Source organism: Pygocentrus nattereri, chromosome 19, assembly GCF_015220715.1.
Source record: "Pygocentrus nattereri isolate fPygNat1 chromosome 19, fPygNat1.pri, whole genome shotgun sequence".
Taxonomy (NCBI): domain Eukaryota; kingdom Metazoa; phylum Chordata; class Actinopteri; order Characiformes; family Serrasalmidae; genus Pygocentrus; species Pygocentrus nattereri.
The window spans coordinates 34,474,417-34,493,725 of NC_051229.1; the positions used below are offsets into that span (position 1 = coordinate 34,474,417).

General features: G+C 39.4%; 1 protein-coding gene across 1 annotated transcript in view; it reads left to right on the forward strand.

Moving 5' to 3' along the window:
* The window catches only part of LOC108424012 (collagen alpha-1(XXVI) chain-like), a 64,506-nt gene that overhangs the window by 19,682 nt on the left and 25,515 nt on the right, over positions 1 to 19,309 (forward strand). Inside the window, exons 4-5 of the mRNA XM_017691753.2 lie at positions 16,278 to 16,339; positions 16,864 to 16,990. Of these exons, the coding sequence (XP_017547242.2) occupies positions 16,278 to 16,339; positions 16,864 to 16,990 (189 nt within the window). The remainder of the gene's footprint in view (positions 1 to 16,277; positions 16,340 to 16,863; positions 16,991 to 19,309) is intronic.

A 19,309-nucleotide genomic window follows, 5' to 3' on the forward strand; every position in this document is an offset into this window, starting at 1 on the left:
CTCCAACTTTGGGCAGGATCAACAGTCAGGCAATGAAACGACTCCTTTAAAGCCTCTAAGAATCTAGTGAGAGCATCTTAAACTAACATCTGGGCACATTAATCAGCAGCTTATGTTACTTAATGAATGCAATAGTATGCAGAGTGGAGATAGAATGAGGGTGGCTTTTCCATATTAAGGAGGTTTTTGGTGTCCTTTTCACATGATTCAGGGCTCTTTGCAATGTCATAGCCCGTGACTAGTTGTTTCAACACCACTGCATTTCAGCCGTGGAATAGATCTCAGGGAGACGGCTCATGTTTCATGGAATCTCACCTCAAGTTGTTCTGAAGCAGATCAAGAGTTTGTGTACTTATGACGGCATGGAACACATCAGTAGAAAATCTGGTAGCAATTTCCCTGCCATGGCTCCTTCCCCCCTCACCCTTCACACTGGCCTGCTGATGGATATCTCACCATGTAGTCCCAGGGCCAGTAGATAAAGGACAAAGAACTCAACGTTTTGCTTCAGCAGTGTCAAGATATTGACAGGGCCAAGAGTTCAGCAACCTCTACTCTGCCTGCTGTAATGAACTGGAATTACAGTAGAGTGAGAAATTATTGAGGTTCAGGGCTCAAGGACAGGAAGTCATGTCCATTGGAAGATGTTGACGAGACCTCAGTCCACATTTTCTCTCTATCACAGCTGCCAACGTACCAGTCACAGGTATTCTAGATCTGGATTGCTTGGTTCAGGTGTGGGATAGAGTGAAAGGACCCAGGACCCTCTAGGACTGGCTTGGGAAGCACTAGTTTAGATTAATACCATCTGCTACTATCTTAGCCTTTCAAGACCTGTTCATAAGTGGTGTCATGCAGGTTAGAGTCCAAGACTCAGTCCCATTTCACCCCTTGCCCTTACCACTTAGCCTTTACCCCTCCTTTCTTCGCAGTTATGTTGTTTCAATGTATTATGGTCCTTTTCTTCATAACAAGCATAAAAAAATAATATTATGCTGAGGTCTCGGTAGCTAGCTAGCTAAATTTCCTGTTCCACCTTAAATGGTGCTGCAGTTACATTCTGGCACCTCAGGCATCGGAACAGCTGCTCTAGTAAAGGTGGAACGGAAAAATTTTAAGAAGAGACTGGTGAATATCTGACTTCAGCTTCATATCACTGTAGAATTAGGGTGATAATAAATAACTGTCGTATTCCCCTCTTTGAAGGCATATGATGCCCTAAATGTAACTAAAACCCTCTTCTGCTATCACTGCAGACTGGCAGGGCCACCTACAGAGCAGCACTAGTAGCTGTTAATGAAGTGATGCTCTTTTTATTTGAGGGTCCCATTTCATAGAGGAAGATTTCAACCACTACCCTTTGTAACTCAGTTCCAAGGGGCAAGGAGACACTCAAAAACAAGGGGTAGGGCCAAAAATAAGGAAAGAGATTGGGCCCAAGTGCAACTTGAGTCTTCATTCTTTTACCATATGGAAAAAAATTGGATATGTATTTGTATATATTCAAAATACATTTGAAATGCATGGCAGACCATGCCAAAATACATTCCAAACACCAGAATGTTTTTTCTGAATGTATTGACATATTAACCAAATTCATTTTAAAATGCATTTGTCACGCTTGGCTCCTCCTACTCCTCCATGTGCTCCTGTTGTGTGTACTTCCCAGTCCTGTCCAAGTGCTTTTGTTTTGGTTTTCAGTCCTGCCCTCTTGTTTCGTGACTCCGCCCCTGATTGTTTTCATCTGTCCCTCATCATCCCTGGTCTTTGTGTTGTTTGATATGTTTGGTCGTGTTTGGATGTTTGTAAGCCTGTTTGCTCGTTCTGATTGTTTGTTGTTTGGGACGTTGTTTATTGTTTGATTCGTGTTTGTTTGTCATGTCTGCCCCCCGATCAATCCGTGTTGGACTATATCGACCACGTCCCTGGATTTACCCTTAATAAAAGTCGCTTATCTCCGCATATGCGTCCGCCTCCTCGCTCCCCGTTACAGCATTCATGAAATGAATTTATATTCCAGTATCTTAATTTTAAATGTTACCAAATGAACCTTTAACATGGCAAAAGGGAGTGTTGTAGGTATTGATACTCAGTGAAAACACACAAGTCATTACCATTTATCTGTAACCTCCATATGAAAAATACGTATAAATGCATTTTAAAACATATTTTTGACCATTTTCATAAATGGTAAATATTTCGCTGGTGTTAGAACAAAACCTCGTATCTCCATTTTTGTCAGTTTTTCAGTTTTTGCCATATTTTGAAAATGTCTGTTGCTATTTACAATGTGTGCAAATTTCATAATGAGTGGACCAAAAGAAACAGCCCAGAATTACTTGAAAAAAAGTCTGGTTCCATTGACTTACATTAAAAGTAAAGTGTGTTTTTTCCTTCTCCTGTAAAGAACTCCAAAAAGTTATATTGTGGAGATAATATAAATGTATAAATATTTTCGTAATACATATTTTGTCATATGGGATTAGTAGAAGATTTTAGTTTAGTCTTGTTATTTTAGTCTAGTCTTGGAGGCTTGCAGTGCACGAAAGTAAACTTCTACTTAAAACCTTTCAGGTTCAACATGGCGTCAAAGAACAAATCTTTCATTCCAGAAAACCTTCAGTCTGAAGGTCAGAACTGAAGCACCAAGTGCTTAAACGTGGTGCTTGAAGGAAACAGGCAAAACAACTTGAAACTATTGGCTAGCATGAGACCTGTAACTCAACCTCAGCTAGATTCGAAGGAATTTTCAGCTAAATTAGTCACTGTGCTAGTTAGCATGCTTGATATCAAAACCACAAGTCCACTGTTTCAAGTTATTATTCCCCTTTCTTTAAAAAGCGATTTTACTGCATAGCACTTTTGAAGCCTTGTTGAATCTGACACAAGTGGCCTGCGCATGACCGTGTCAGAACTGGCAGGCAAAGTCATATGTAAGGTTGGAAAAGGGTCTCAGAGCTAAGTAGCCCAGACGGCTTCATACAGCCCATCACACATTGACAATTTATCCCCAAATTCTTTCTTTCTTTCTTTCTTTATTTATTTATTTATTTACTTATTTTTCTGCAGCTTCATATGCATCTGATGGCTGCAATTGCTTCTCGCCATATTAGCTATATAAAAGCAGCTTATAGAAATACTATCCTAATAAGAGTCCATAAGTCTTCTTTTAAATTTAAGTTGACTTGATTTAATTGAGCAGTAAAAAAATGTTTACTATGCACTCTATGTATTTACCATCACATAGTTGATATTAATATTTATTACAGATTTATACCTGTTATATAGTTATATTTATAACTTATCCTGAAATGCGACTTACAAATCCTTTTTTTTTCTGCAGCTAATTATTTACATCTGATGGCTAAATTTGCTTCACGCAATATAGCCATATAAAATCAGCTGATGATCAGAAGATGTAATAAGACAAGAACAGTGAATCAAAGTGAAGGGAGTAATGCCTCTTCATTGACAGCACTCACTAATAAAAATCTCACTCGTATACCGCAGAAACGTCAATACCGTCATAATAAAAGTCCCTTGTAATTCTACTGTTAAATATATATTTACTTTAATTGAACAATAAAGTGTATATAACATACTCTATGTATTTACACTACAATAATAATAATAAGTAGCAGTAGTAGTAGTGGTAGTAGTAGTAGAAGTATCTTATTCTTAGACTAGTAGTAGTAGTAGTAGTAGCTTATTACTAGACTACTACTAGTAGTAGTAGTAGTAGTAGTAGACTATTAGTAGTAGTAAAAGTAGCTTATTATTAGACTATTAGTGGTAGCAGTAGTAGCTTATTATTAGACTATTAGTAGAAGTAGTAGAAGTAGCTTATTATTAGACTATTAGTAGAAGTAGCTTATTATTAGACTAATAGTAGTAGTAGACTATTAGTAGTAGTAGAAGAAGCTTATTGTTAGACTACTAGTTGAAGTAGTAGAAGTGGCTTATTATTAGACTATTGGTAGTAGTAGTAGTAATAGTAGTAGATTATTATTAGTAGTAGAAGTAGCTTATTATTAGACTATTAGTAGTGGTAGAGAAGACTATTAGTAGTAGTAGAAGTAGCTTATTATTAGACTGTTAGAAGTAGAAGACTATTAGTAGTAGAAGTAGCTTATTGTTAGACTATTAGTAGTATTAGTAGTAGTTTATTATTAGACAGTTAGTAGTAGTAGAAGACTATTAGTAGTACTAGAAGTAGCTTATTATTAGACTATTAGTAGTAGTAGTAGTAGTAGTAGACTATTACTAGTAGTAGAAGTAGCTTAGGGTTGAGAGAATCCAGGGAGTAGTAGCTTATTATTAGACTATTAGTAGTAGAAGTAGTAGTAGTAGACTATTACTAGTAGTAGAAGTAGCTTAGGGTTGAGAGAGTCCAGGGAGTAGTGGCTTATTATTAGACTATTATTATTAGACTATTAGTAGTAGAAGTATCTTCTTATTAGACTAGTAGTAGTAGTAGTAGTAGTGGAAGAAGTAGTAGCAGTTTGTGGTGACAGAAGAAATATCAATAAGCATGGGCTAAGACGCACTTAAATGAGTTAAAATTCATACTTAATGAACAAGCACTTAGGACTCTTTCCTTACATTTTTTTTCAACTGGCCCACCTTGGAGAAGTCCAACTGGCTAGTGGATCCTGGGTATTTTCATTTAGAGCCCCAATCTAGATTAGTTGAAACACTAAACTGCACAGATCTATGAGCTGGAGAAGACATCTGCTAAACCTATCATGGTCATTGGCCAGCTTGATGTGTGATAGGAAACAATGTGCCCGATCCGCCCTTGGCTCCAAGAGCTGCTAAGTAGTATGTAAGGCAATCACAGCAGGAAGTCAAAAAGGGTCAACCTCTGGCTCTGTAGGCACCACCCTTAGCATGCAGTTGAATGCCTAGCGTTGATGAGCAGGAAGCTCGCTGTCTAACAGCAGCAGAAACTTTCTCCTCAGCCTCTGTGTTGATAGAAGCAATCTTAACAAGAATACTGGGATGGCTTTGATAGATCCTGGGGCATAGGATCTCTGGAACATCCAGAGTAACGTCATTGTCCAGTTTGCTGTGCAGTCTCAGACACTGAACCTGAAAAGATGCCAGAGAAGGAACCCATTAGTTTATATAAATTGGGGCTCCAGAAGGGGAACCCAGTGGTTTATATAGTCTGGGATTGGAGAAGGGAAACCCAATGTTATATATAGTCTATAGTTCCAGAAAGGGAACCCAGTGGTTTATATAAGTTGGTGTTTCAGATAAGAAACCCAATGGTTTATATTATCTGTGGTTCCAGAAGGGAACCCAGTGGTTTATATAGGTTGGTCTTTCAGATAAGAAACCCAGTGGTTTATATAGTTTGGGGTTCCAGAAGGGGAACCTGGTGGTTTATATAGTCTGGGATTCCAGAAGGGGAACCCAGTGGTTTATATAGGTTGATGTTTCAGATAAGAAACCCAGTGGTTTATATAGTTTGGGGTTCCAGAAGGGGAACCCAGTGGTTTATGTAGTCTGGGGTTCCAGAAAGGGAACCCAGTGGTTTATTTGGGTTGGTGTTTCAGATAAGAAACCCAGTGGTTTATATAGTTTGGGGTTCCAGAAGGGGAACCCAGTGGTTTATATCGTTTGTGGTTCCAGAAGGGGAACCCAGTGGTTTATGTAGTCTGGGGTTCCAGAAAAGGAAGGTATAGGTATATAGGTTGGTGTTTCAGAAGGGGAACACAGTGGTTTATTTAATCTGAGGTTCCATATAAGGAACCCAGTGGTTTATATAATCTGGGGTTCCAGAAGGGGAACACAGTGGTTTCTATAGTCTGGGGTTTCAGAAAGGAAACCCACTGGTTTATATAGGTCCGTGTCCCAGATAAGAAATCCACTGGTTTATAAAGTTTGGGATTCCAGAAGTAGAACCCATGGGTTTACACAGTCTGCGGTTCCAGAAGGGGAACCCATGGGTTTATATAGTCTGGGGCTCCAGATGGGGAACGCAGTGGCTTTATATATATATTGGGGTTCCAGAAGAAGAGATCTTAGTTGTTTCTGAAGGTTTTAATCATGCAACAGTTCTTTGAGTGTTCATGGCTTTTTATAGAACCATTTTCTTTACTAAGGAACCCTTGAAAAACTGTCAAGAACCCTTGAAGAAGTGTGTTTTTTTATTTGAAGTTTACTTAATCATTTTATATATCGTTTTATAGCCAAAAAAAAGGACACCAAGTATTGATAACAAACACACACTAAGTCACTAAGTTACATCAATTCATGCTAAAATCTTGCAGAACATAAAACATCAAAACATTGGCTACAGAAAGCAGAGGTTAAAGAAAAGATGAACTCCAGCTGATCTTGCTGATCTGTTGAAGTGTTGTAGCACATCAAGACCACTTCACTCAGCTGAGTCAGGCTTACTGATCTCGAACAGCTCAGTTGGTGAAAGATCATTTGCTTATGTATAGCTTATAAACTCTGGAACAGAATTCCAGAGAATGTTAGGAATGTAGGAAATGTAATGTGTTTAATACTCGATTAAATAAGTGTTTGTTTAGGCTAGTATTTCTGTTTCAGATTGTACTGTTAGTGTCATTTACAGTGTAATTTTTTTTTTCCACTTCAATTTGTGGTTGCTGTGCATAAAAGCAAAATTATCATTTCATTTTTACGTTAGTTTCTTTTCTTTGCCTTACACTTCCCATATTCACGGAGCATTTAAAAACAGACACATTGGACTTGATGTGAAGGATCTACCGCGTTAAAAATCATATCATTCAGAAAAACTGTACTTGGTGTGAGTAGGCCTATAGGATATGGCATTTTTTCAATCTCAAATTTGGATAACAAAATGTTTCTACAGTCTTTGTTGAATGTTCTTGAGGACCGGAGTGGTACTGCCCAGCGCCGCACACCATGCTAATGTGCCAAAAGTGCTGCCCTGTGACCACAGCTTAGCCATGACTTCATGTCTGTGTCAGCGATACTAGTCGTCTCATCAAACACTAACGAAAGCCACACTCAGAGGCTATCTTGGCTTTTGCGTATGTGCTCCATGATGAATTGTTGCATTCCAGTGGAATGAGAAAATGACAGGAGTACTAAAATAGAAACATTCCGACAGATACAATCAAATTCAGTGTATGTAATGACTGCCCTTGCGAAATTTGGTTGATACAGGTCAAAGACATGTCCATTATAAAGCTGCTTAGCAGTACAGTTTTGCTTCTCACTGATGGGATTTAAAGGGGAATTCCACTTATTTCTGAAAAATTCTGCATAATAAGATAGTTAAGAAAGTGATTTAGAGTTGTATGATATGAAATGCTCAAAATTGTTCACAGTGTTGGTCATAGGAACCAGACATCTGCCTCGAAATGCTCTAAATGAGGTAAACCTTTGGCCTAAAAATGTAATTTTATGCTTCATTCCCCTGGTTCCTATCACCACCAGTGTAAAGAGACCCATAGGTTTCTCTAGAACGGCACATTTCACATCAAACCACTCTGAATTGCTTTTTTCTGTCTCAGTGACTGAATTCTGCAGAATTTTTTAAAAAATTGGTGGAATTGCCCTTTGTGTCCTCTAGGATTTTAGGGTCTCCAACAATACGTCTGGTCATTTTCCTATTGGAAGGGAAGTATAGCTTCTTCATCTTCATTCAGTAATGATGCTTTTCTCATAGTCTGAAATTATGTCCGTCACTTTGTTGCATTAAAATGACTAAAAAAAGCTATAAAACATTTGTAAAATGTTATTTTTACCATTTGTGTGAGGTTCTCACGCTCCTACATCGACTCTTTTCACCGGTTAACCAGACTCACATCTCATAAGCGACATACTTCTGTCTGACATGCTGTACTGTATTTGGTGTTGGAGGTATGTCGCACCATATCATGTTTCTGCAGATGATTATTTGCACAGATTTACTGTGCTGTGGTTCTTTGGCTGGCAGAGAAACTGCTCCCTCGCTGCTCAGACATGGCGAGACGTTGGTCACAATGGCAGGTCTATGGAGGAAATGCAGGGGGCACTTACCTCTGAGTCACTGATTTAAGAACAGGCCTCCTTCAGCAAAGTTGGTCCTGTGAGCTTTTGTCTGCTTGACAAAGAGACCAGCAAAAGCTGAAGCTATTTTGTTCCTGGACACCTGGAAGAGCGAGGACAAAGATGTTGTCTATCAGATGAGCAGTCTAAAAATTAAAAAAGTTAGTACCTCTTTTGTAGCTATTTTGCAATCATTGTTAGTATTGCAGGTCAACTTTTTCCTTTTCATAGAGCTACTCTGAGTTGGAAGCCGTTGTCTGTACGTCTGACCAGGAAAAGCTAAAGAAAATGCCCTCTAAACTGGGAATCTCTACTGGTGCCCTCAGCTTCAAGTTCAATAATAGACCATTTGAGGCAAGTGTGTTAGGCAGAAAGTTAGCATGATGCTAATTGATGTGCATAAGCTTACGTCACTTGAGACCTCAGAGGCCACTAGAGCTATAAGGCTACATTAGCTCTAGTGCAAAACTAAAGAAATAAACTTTGGATGTCAAACATGTTGTGTCTGGGCTTCCAAGTGGAGCCACAGTTTAAGCATTTGCCCTGTTATTGGGAGATTGCGAGTCTTTTCTGAAGTGAGGCCCTACCCAGCCACATCCATGGTTTGTTCTGGCCTAATATATGGCTGGGTCCTCAGCCCAGATATGGCCCTTACACTGCAAAGTGAGTAGAATTGTCCCATGCATGTAGGCACGAGACAAACCGTGTGAAGCTGTCCAGGATCTGACCCTATTCTGGCCTGTATGCCTACCATTTACCAGGTAGTTGACCAGCAGTCACATAGAAAAGAAAGAATTGGCGCGAATTGGCTGCTATCTGTGCAGCTATCCGTGGCAGGAGTCAAAGATATGGCATGTGTCCTTGCTCTTTCTGGGTGAGTAGGATGGCCCACCCTCTCCCTCATTACTCAGATTGATGCCAGCCAATGCCACTGTCTATTAACTGACGTAATGGTTAGCAGTTAGTATTCTCTTCCAAGCATGTTTAGCTGTTAAATAATGTTGCATTAGCAGAGGTTTAGCAAGATGCATTTCTCGGATGCTAGCTTTCACCTCCCAGTTTGGAAGTATTGTTTGATAAGAGGAGACCTGGCTAGCGTGTGGGTGTTAGGCGTGACTAAATTGAAGAGAAAACTCAATACCAAAAATATCAGCATGGCCGATTGTCTGCATTCGGGGTAAGGTGGAAAATGACTCACTGATTTTTCTCCAAACTAATCTAATAGTTCATATTCAGCAGTGAATGCACAGTAAGAATGTCCTGTTCAGCTCAGAGAAACAGCTGCTTGGTTATGCAGGACTGGACAGAGTTATGCTGGCATGTCTGCCTATCAACCAGTCATGTCCGGCCGCACACTGCCCCAGACGCACAGAACAGACGTCTGGGAGCGGCATGGCAGCAGGAGGCATTCCAAGGGTCACGGCTGGCCACATGTCACCACCATCCCCCCTCCAAACGCCACCCCCCTTCACTCTGTGTGTATCTTGGGGGAAATTCAGAACTCCTCTTCTTTTAAGTGTCCAATGGGCCGCACGCCCAAACCATAGGATCGCCTGTCTACCCCCACTCTTCCTCTCTTTCTCGGTCTTGTCCTCCCACCCTCCATCCTTTTCTTCTCTGTTTTCATTTCCAAAACATATGTTGACCTCTCGACTGGGAGATATAAATAACTGGGCCGCCTGGGGATAAATGGGTAGAATCGTTATGCACTGTTATTACGGTAATCTTTATGAATAAGCCAACCTGCTGTAAGTGCGTGCCTTTAAGGAACCGTCTCACATTAAATGTAGCGCTAAAGCATCAGCTCTGTGCAGATGTTTTAGTAAAGAATTAGCGTACGCAGCCCGGCTCCCACGTTCACATTCCTCCTATGTGTCACCCTATATCTAGGCTGATTATAAATTAAATCCCAGTGACTCAACGAAAGGCTAAACCTGAGTGACCTCTGACCCTCCAGACATGAGCCGTATGTTGTCTTGAACAACTGTTCGTTGAAAACATTGGCATGCCGGAAAACAGCTGCAGTGTGTAACGGTGCCAGGGACTTATTGGGGGGGGGGGGGGGGCTCTGACAGTTGTGCATTAAGCCGTTTTGTATATGTCACTATATGGTAACATAGTGGACTTGTCTTTTTTAGCGTGGTCTCGATTATTATTATGAACAATTGAGCAGAATGTAAGATTTACAGAATCTTCGCTTTAACTCTTATGTAGTCATCATCTGGTTTCTTTAGCTAACCGATAACTTTGCTAGTGAACACTTAGACATCAGCAGCCACTCATATACATTTGAGAAGGTTCGAGAAGGCTAAGAGAAGGTTTGGGATGTATCTATGGAGAAGACACCAGCATGGTAGCTCCAGTTTAAAAGAAAAGAAACATTTGGAGAGCAAACATACCTCAGCTAACTGACCACATTTGGACTAAATGAAATATTGTGTAAATTAGATTTCCTTTCCATTATTATCCAATGACTGTGATTCGATGGTGATCAGCTCATCATCCAGTCAAAACACTGCATGTCTGAACTGGCGCTCTCAACAAAATAGTTTCTACGAGTCCAGATATGGAATCCAAGCAGCAAAACTAGCCTGTTTTGAATTTTTGCTTCTATGATGTCTTGAGAAGTAACTCATTTACATATATCCACATATTCAGCCTACAGCAGCTTAGCCCCGCCCATTCACATTGAAGTTCTAAGGGGTGTTTCAGACAGCCAATTGGGACAGAGCTCATTCAGCTTAAATCTATGTTAAACGCACAGTAACTAAACCAGCCTGCATAAATCTAAGAGACAATGAGGTTGGAAAGTAGTTGTGTATAAATGAATTATGAATATTTGTGGCACATAGAACCACACAAATATAACAGAACTTAAAAAGAACAATAAAATATAAGAAAAATGTAGAATATGGGCCCTTTAAACTCTAAAATGGCCACCAGGATGTCCAAAGTTTTACTACACACTTCTGTGACCCAGTGACTCAGCTAGTTTGCATTGTAGTCCATGTAGTTACTGAATAACAAGCTTTAGAATGTAATAAGCCTGGGATTTGAAATGGTTAATGCTTTATAAAACCTTTTGCCATCACATTGCAGAGCATTGTGTACACAGACAGCAAATTCATTTGCAATGTTTGTGTTCGTACACCTACATACACCGATCAGGCATAACATTCTGACCACCTACTTGTTTCTACACTCATTGTCCATTTTATCAGCTCCCCTTACTGTATAGATGCACTTTGTAGTTCTACAGTTACAGACTGGAGTCCATCTGTTTCTCTGATACTTTGTTAGCCCCCTTTTACCCCGTTCTTCAGTGGTCAGGACCCCCATGGACCCTCAGAGCAGGTATTATTTGGGTGGTGGATCATTCTCAGGACAGAAACAAGGAGGTGGCCATAATGTTATGCCTGATCTGTGTATATTTAAATATGCATGTATGAGCCTAAAATAGCTTGTTCAACGAGAAGCAGGGATAATATGGAAAGCTGTGGGTGGAGCCCACATGACGCCTGACCAGGAATGGAACCAAGCTGTCCACTTTGCATTTATGTTATCTGATCACAGCGCGTTTGATTACTTTGGGATCACGATCGATCACAAATGCTGACGCTTGTCTTTTAAACATGTATACTGACAATATCCAGGAACAGGACACACTTCAACGCCAAGTATACGCATGGCTTTTGTAAAAACATGTAGAAATCATAAACTTTCAAACCCCAGGGAAGCAGAGTAAATTAAAATGTATTTTAAGTCTATTTCTCCTTGGAGAGGTTCTTGGAGGTGCAATTATCCGATGTAATAGCAATGTGCTTAAAATGGTTCCAGTGATGATGCTGAGCAGGAATGTTTTCAGCAGTCCACAGGGAGAAAGTGCTTGTGGAAGTCTGTCTACAGCTATGTGAGAGAAAGACTGATGGGAGGTGCGCATGTTTGTGTGTGAGCTCTAATAGTGCAGTAACAGGCTGAAGTGTGGAAAACAGCAAGCATGTGGTTTAAGACAGCCAGTGCCAGTTTTGGCTTTAGGCACGTCTGAAAGAGTCCATTTTTGCCCTTTTCCAAACTTTCAGTAGTCTGTAAGCTCCTTAGGATGGTTTTGTGTCATGGAATGTACAAACTCAATTCCAAGAAAGTTGGGACAGTAAAGTAAATGCAAATTAAATGTTATCATCTCAACGTCAGTGTTCTTTTTTTTGTAAATATATGATCACTGAAATTGACGCTTGCAATGCATTCCAAGAAAGTTGGGGCAGGAACAATTTAAAACTAGGAACATCGTTAAATGGTTGGGTATAAAAGAGCCTCCTGGATAAGGAAAGGCCTAGACTTTTATGAACAAGGATGGCTCAAAGTTAGTCACTTTGCCACAAAGGCATCTGTACTCTCTATGGTGCATAATGTTATTAAAAAATGCAGAGAATCTGGAAAAATCTCAGCAAGACCAAATACCACAACTTGCCCATAACCTTTGATGCCTCAGACAGCACTGCAATAAAAGTGGAAGTTAAATGTCTGTAGCATCCAGAAATGGCACTGAATTCTCAGGGCTCAAGCTCATCTAGAATGAACTGATGCTCAGTAGAAACAAGTGTTGTGGTCTGGTGAAATAATGAACGTCGTCTTCTCCAAACCAAAGAAGAAAAGAGCCGTCCAGATTGTTGCCAGGATAAAGTTCAAATGCCAAGGTCTGTCATGGTATGGGTGGAGGTATTAGAGGGTAACTCAGAAATATGGGAAAATGTCATTAATACCAAAAGATATATGCACATATTCGAGCAACATATGCTGCCTTCTAGATGCCGTCTTTTTCAGGGACACCCCTGCTTATTTCAACATGACAATGGCAAGAATATGTCACAACAGCATGGCTGAGTAATGAGTGGGCAGGTGCTAGACTGGCTTGTGTGTCTCCTTCTGAAAACATGTGGTCCATTACGAAATGTAAAATACAACAACAAATAATGACAAACAGTATTGATCTAAACCACAGCCCGCATTACAAAATGTTCACATTGTGTGCAACTAATTATTTCCACCAGAGAGGTCTCCAGATCCCCATAGCTTACAGCTTTAAACAATGTGAACTGTTAAGCTTTGTAGTTTGCCATTGTTTTTTGTGTTGATATCATTTGATGCAATCCTATGGTTTGAAATCAGCTTTTTGATTTCTTTTCTACAAAGTTGAAACAACTTGCAGCAGTCCTTCAAATAGGTATCACATAAATAATATTAATATATAATAAATAATATTCAAATAATATTCATAAAGTTCATATCACATAAAGTAAGGCTACAAGGCACAGGGTTCAGTTCTTTACTCTTATAATGGAGCACTGTTCTGCCTGGATTCTGGATTTGATCTTGATTTTGCAGGGCTTTATGCCACACTGTGTGGTACAAATGTAGCTATAACCTACTACTTTTGAACAGCCATGCAGTCTTAAAATGTTTTCCAGATTTATATTCTCGATGGATTCTAAGCCTCATAAATATGATATATTGTCTTTAGATTAGTAAACATGGAGCTAGCATTGACTTTTTCCTCTTTTTATACACGGCCTGAGGAAGCTTGTTCTCTTAGCCCATGTAATTAAATCCTCCCAAACGGAAATCCTGTCTCCTCCAAGGGTTTTTGGTTCTTGTGGGCTGTTTACGGTTTCTTCACCAATCTCAGACCAATCATTTTCACAGGCCATGCGGTCATGCACCAAACCAATCCACACCGAAGATAAGCTCTCTAGAAAAAAGAAAACTGGGCCAGGCAAGATCCCAGAATATGTCATTCAGCCTCGCCTCTTCCTTCATTTGACTGTTGTTGTAGAGAGCTCTGTTTGAAATCTTCTGTTTTTGTTGCAGGCCTAGCCACAAAAAGAAGCCTGGCTGAAAATAGCTGGAAAATAATTGGAAGTGAAGTTCAAATGTCATGTGGCCCCCAATTTATCGCTCCCTTGGCACTGTTGTTTTGCCATATAGGACAGTTTTGTTTTTATTTATTTTTAAAGATGTACTTTGGTCTAAAGCTCAGTGATTTTATTTTGAATAGTCTGGTAATCTTCTAAGATTACCATCTTAAATAGCCTACTGGTTGAGTTGCTTTCATGCTCAATGATAAGTCTACCCAAGGGTAACATACACAACTAGAAGGGACTTAGTACAGAGCCCTGGGGGCACCATAATGAATGTCATATGTTTTTAATACATGGAGCCCTATTTTTGTGCCTTAATGTGAAGAACACAGTTGATATAACTAGTCTAAAATATCACAGAATTAATATGATCAATGGAATGTGAAACAAAACTAAAATCTGGTTGTTTAACCAATGTTAGATGGCCGAGATGAGGCAGTAGCACTTCTTTGCAGTAGGAAGAAAAAGGAATGTAGGAGTGGTAAATATTAGATAGATTTGTAGAGATGTGGTGCCTATGGGGAAATGGAAATGCATTCTTGAAGGCAAGACAGGGCAAGTTTATTTAAGTAGCACCTTTTATCCACTGCACTCATTCAATGACGAAATACAAAGATAATTCAAATTATAGTTTAAAAAGTAACAAAGTGAAGGAGAATAGAAATTAAAACTGATTAAAAACATGAATAAAAATAGATTTTAACAGAACCATTAAAGATCAAAATATAAATGGAATTAGAGGAATAAAGTGCTGTTACAGAAGAGAAGCGCAGTAGAGCTGATAGTATTTAAACTGAGCTGAAAGCTGCTCAAATAGTGAGAGTCCAGTGACGGGGCTCTTCTAACGCTCTCTATCAACTGGTTCCATTTAGGAGCAGCGTAGTAGCCAAATGCTGCTTCTCCATTTTTAGCCTTTACCTTCAGCAGGACTAACTGACCAGGTCCTAATAATCGGAGAGTCACTGCAGCATATCAGACAAATACGCAGTCCTGCACTATTAAGACATTTTAGACCAGTAATAGTATCTCAAGGTCTATTCTGTAACAGGCTGGAAGCCAGTGTAAGGATTTAATAACGAGGTTGATGTGTTTACTTCTTTTACTCTGAGTGAAACTCTGGCAGCAGCATTTTAAATCAACTGAAGCTGTCCGGTTGTCTTTTTTGGTCCACTTCGGAGAACATTACAGTGATCAATCCTGCTAGAAATAAAGGTGTGGATGAGTTTCTCCAGGTCTGGTTTAGTCAGAAAACCTCTGATCTTGTTGATCTTCTTAAGGTGATAAAATGTTGATTTAGTAGTTGCTTTGACACGACAGCTAAAACTGAGATCAGAGTCCATTCAAACACCAAGGTTAAGTGTTAGTTCTTAAGATTTTATTGCGTTCGAGCCCAGACAGGCAGCTCGTCTGTGCCTCTTGGTGCTGCTCTCAAGTAAAATAATTTATATTTTATTTTTATTCATGCAGAATATTTTGTCCTGTCCAGTTAGTGAGGTGCTCAAGGTACAATTAAGCATACACAGTAATGTCTAAAACTATCATAATTTACATCAATAAAAAAAAATCATATAAAACTTTCATTCATACTACGCTAGCTTGTGTATGTTAGCTGCTCAGCTCTGGCTGGCACCTTGGCATCTAGAGTTTCTGTAAAGCTGGCATGGCAAATAAAGAGGACATGTAGTGCATAATGGCAATAGTCCAGACTCACAGTAGGAAGACAGACAGACAGAAAACAAGCGCAGGGAAAGTGAACGAGGGATGGAGCAGTAAATAAAAGGATCAAGCGGCAGAGGAAGTGAAGGAGGAGAGAGAGCCTGTCCACAGATGTAGGTGTGTCAAGCCTTCTGACGAATGGGCTGATTTAGTACTGGAATAATACAATAACGAGCTGTAATTTGTTGTTTTAGTGAAATGTTAGCTCAGGGGACTCCTTCATATAAGTCATTCATCTACTGGCACTGTGGTACGCTTTCACTCCCTTCTGCTGGAGAACATTCCTCAACAACTTTCTTGGCCTATCCAGTTTGTCTGTGTATGCCTATTCATGTGCGGCAGTGGGTATTATATGGTGGCTGAATAGATGTGGCTAACCAAATAACTAACTGGTATTCATTCTTCATATTGATGGTGTTCCCTAGACACCTCAAGATATGAAAACACTCATTCCATAGAGGCTTGATAAAGCCATGCACTGATCAAACAAGCCGGGCTTTTGTGGGGTTTGTTTTACAAGAAGCCTCAAGAGGATCATTTAAGTGTTTTGAGAAATGGAAAAAGGAAAAATCTCTCTCTCTCTTATTTTCTCTGTTTCTTTCTCTCATGTAGAGTGTATGAACTGTACTGGTTACACTGACCTAAGCAGTCGTCTGAACACCATTGAATCTAAGGTAAGAGCAAAGCCTAGAAACTTGACAAAGAAGTCCTTGAAAAGTCATTATGATGGCACTTTTGCTGTGCAGATGCTACTTAAACAACAAAATATAAGCTGAAGCCTTTTTGGGAGCAAAACTTGCATGGATTGGGTCAGTTTTTTCACTCTGACACTGATGTTATATATCATATACAAATAGAAGGGGCTCTATTATGAATGTCATGTCTTTTAGATATGTGATCAGGTTTTCTAAATTTATGTAACTTAATAATATGCGAATTAAGTGATAATACAATAGGGAAACATCTGCAAATCGAAGGGGCCCTAGTGCAGAGCCCTGAGGTACATCACAATGAATGTCATGTATTTTAAGGCATAGACTCCTAAATTAAGACAATGTTTTTGGTAAAATATATAATTTATTTTATGCATCCATGAATGCGGCACTTAAATACAGTACTTAAATGTCTGTTGATGATTGTTAAGTATTTTGTGTATTTGGTAGTATTTGTATTTGGTGTGTTTGGCTGTGTTTGTTAGATCAAGTTGTTGGAGGTGGCCAGACTCCAGCCACCACTTGTTCATAAGTTGCCAGAGGGATCAACAGACAATGAGGTGGACACATCCAACCCCACCACTATTGGGCCCCCACCCTTCTGGCAACCAGGTAAGGCAATATGAACATCATTTAACCTCTTTCATTTCTTATAAAGCATCAACCCCATTGTTTAACGCAGAGTAGTGTTTCACCCCCAGCAAGAGATTTGTGGCCACATATGAGAAGAAAGTAATTGCCATTGGAGCGGAGGAGGAATGATGTGTTGAGTCTAAGAAAAGCTGTTGCTTGGAGACATGAAGAAAGGATATTCATATTTCTTTGGGGCTGAAGCAGCCAAAAGTTTCTTGTGTCTGAAAATTCTCACCTGGTGTTTAATCGTGTTAAAGAGTGCTGACCCAGCTATCCAGGTGCAGTATTAGAAATCAAGAGAACTACTTGTTCATGACATGTTTTCCACATGTTTCACCTTTTTACTACTGTTTATAACTGTAATTCCGGGAGGGGGGGCAATGTCAGGTTAACTTTTCACTACTTTTCACTACTTTACAACTAGTAGCCACCAAATTATCACATTATGGTGTATGCCAAGTACTAATGGCAGCAAATTGTCATAAACGTATCGCTCAGTTCTTGTAAATAATTTTTTTAGGCATTCAGTTCTACCCATTGTTACATTAAATACAGCGAAACTAATGAGTGAACAGTTGTTTTCAATAGCTCTTTATTTCTTTTTCAACGAAAGATTGAATTTCATGTAAAAAGGCTTCAAATGAAATGTTATTATTATTTTTATTATTATGATTATTCTATGAAATCCTTCTCCATCATATTGCCTATTTACATCTTTATGGGCCCATCCAGTGTTTAATCTGGCAGCACATTCCGGGACCTGGCTTAACTATGTCGAATCCACTTAATAGATTTGAGGTAAACTCCCACAATGAGGCAATGCAAAAGCTGCTCTATACAATAATACAAAGGGTCCATAGCCTATGAGGATGAATTAGATTGCTGGATTACATTTCACTCTATGTGAATATTATGATATTCCATAATAACAGGATCCAGCATGGCCAACATCTGAATTTATGTCAGCGTCTGGCAGCACATCCTCTTCAGTTGTTCTGGATATTAGCTCTTTCGCATATTTTTAAAAGGTACAGACTGAAATGTGGAGTACAGGTGGAGTTGTTCCATTAAAGCAAGTTGGCAAAAAGTTGCTTCCATCTAGACCAGAGGCCAGATTCACAGAAACGTTCTTTAGAAAACTTGTGACGGTTCTTAAGACAAACACAAAGTTCATGAGAATGTTCTTAAATGCGATTCTTAGAAAACAAAATTAAGAAGTTCTCAAATATTCTCTTAAGATAATCTTAATTATTTTCTTAGGACATTTTTTTGTTTTTTATGTAAGCTACATTGCATTTCAAATGATGTAAGTGTCTAAAATTGCTATTTAATTACTAATTAATTGCAAGTTCAGTGGCCTGATACACACACTCTCAGAAAAAAGCGTACTAAACTGTTGCTGGGGCAGTACCCCTCTCCTCACTGGGGTGGGACCCTCAAGGGTACATCTCAGTACCTTTAGTCAGGGAACATAACTGAACCATAATCCACTGAAATGATATGTTCTAAGCTGTACTGACTCCACACACATCGCCTCGCCTCCAGGCTTTTTATTTTACTGTTCTTTTTTAAAACATTTGGTTATGAAAAGGTACAAATACGACTTTTCACCTGGAAAAAAATATTTTAGGTTCACAATTGGACCTTAAACCACTGCAGTACATTTGAAGGAACATTTACATTGTTTGTACCTTAACTTATTAAAAATTTACCTGCACAGAATCTTTATATATTTATAACAGTGTACTGTAGATCAGAGGTCACTAAGGCAGACCACGGTCCTATGCAGACCTGGACTTACAACCAATAAACTATGAAGAATTAGTTCATTTTGACGGAGTCGTCCTATTTTAATCAGCATAACTTTGCTAGCCTTTGTGGTAGATTTAGCGGCCTGGGAAACTCACAGGCCAATCACATTGTCATGACTCCCTTCAACTCTGAACTGTCTTTGGACTCAATCTCCCAGAATCCCCTGGGAGATCATGTGACTCCAGCCTCACTCTCATGCACCAATCAATGCTCCAGTTCCCCAGAATGTTGATCAATAACACCTGTTCTTCCTTGATTAGTTTAGTTTAAAGCCCGGGCTTGTAGAGAGTCTAGATAGTAGATAGTGAGGTATTGCTTCTTTTCACAGAGCTACTGAGCGTTATTTCTGACTGTTTATTCCTGTTCTGACCCATTTTGCCTTTTTTTTGACCTGCCTTTTGCCTGATCCCTTTTGGACTTTTCGCTTGGTTATGTTTGTGTTTTTCTGTATATTGTCTTTTCTGGATTTGACCATTGCCTGTGACC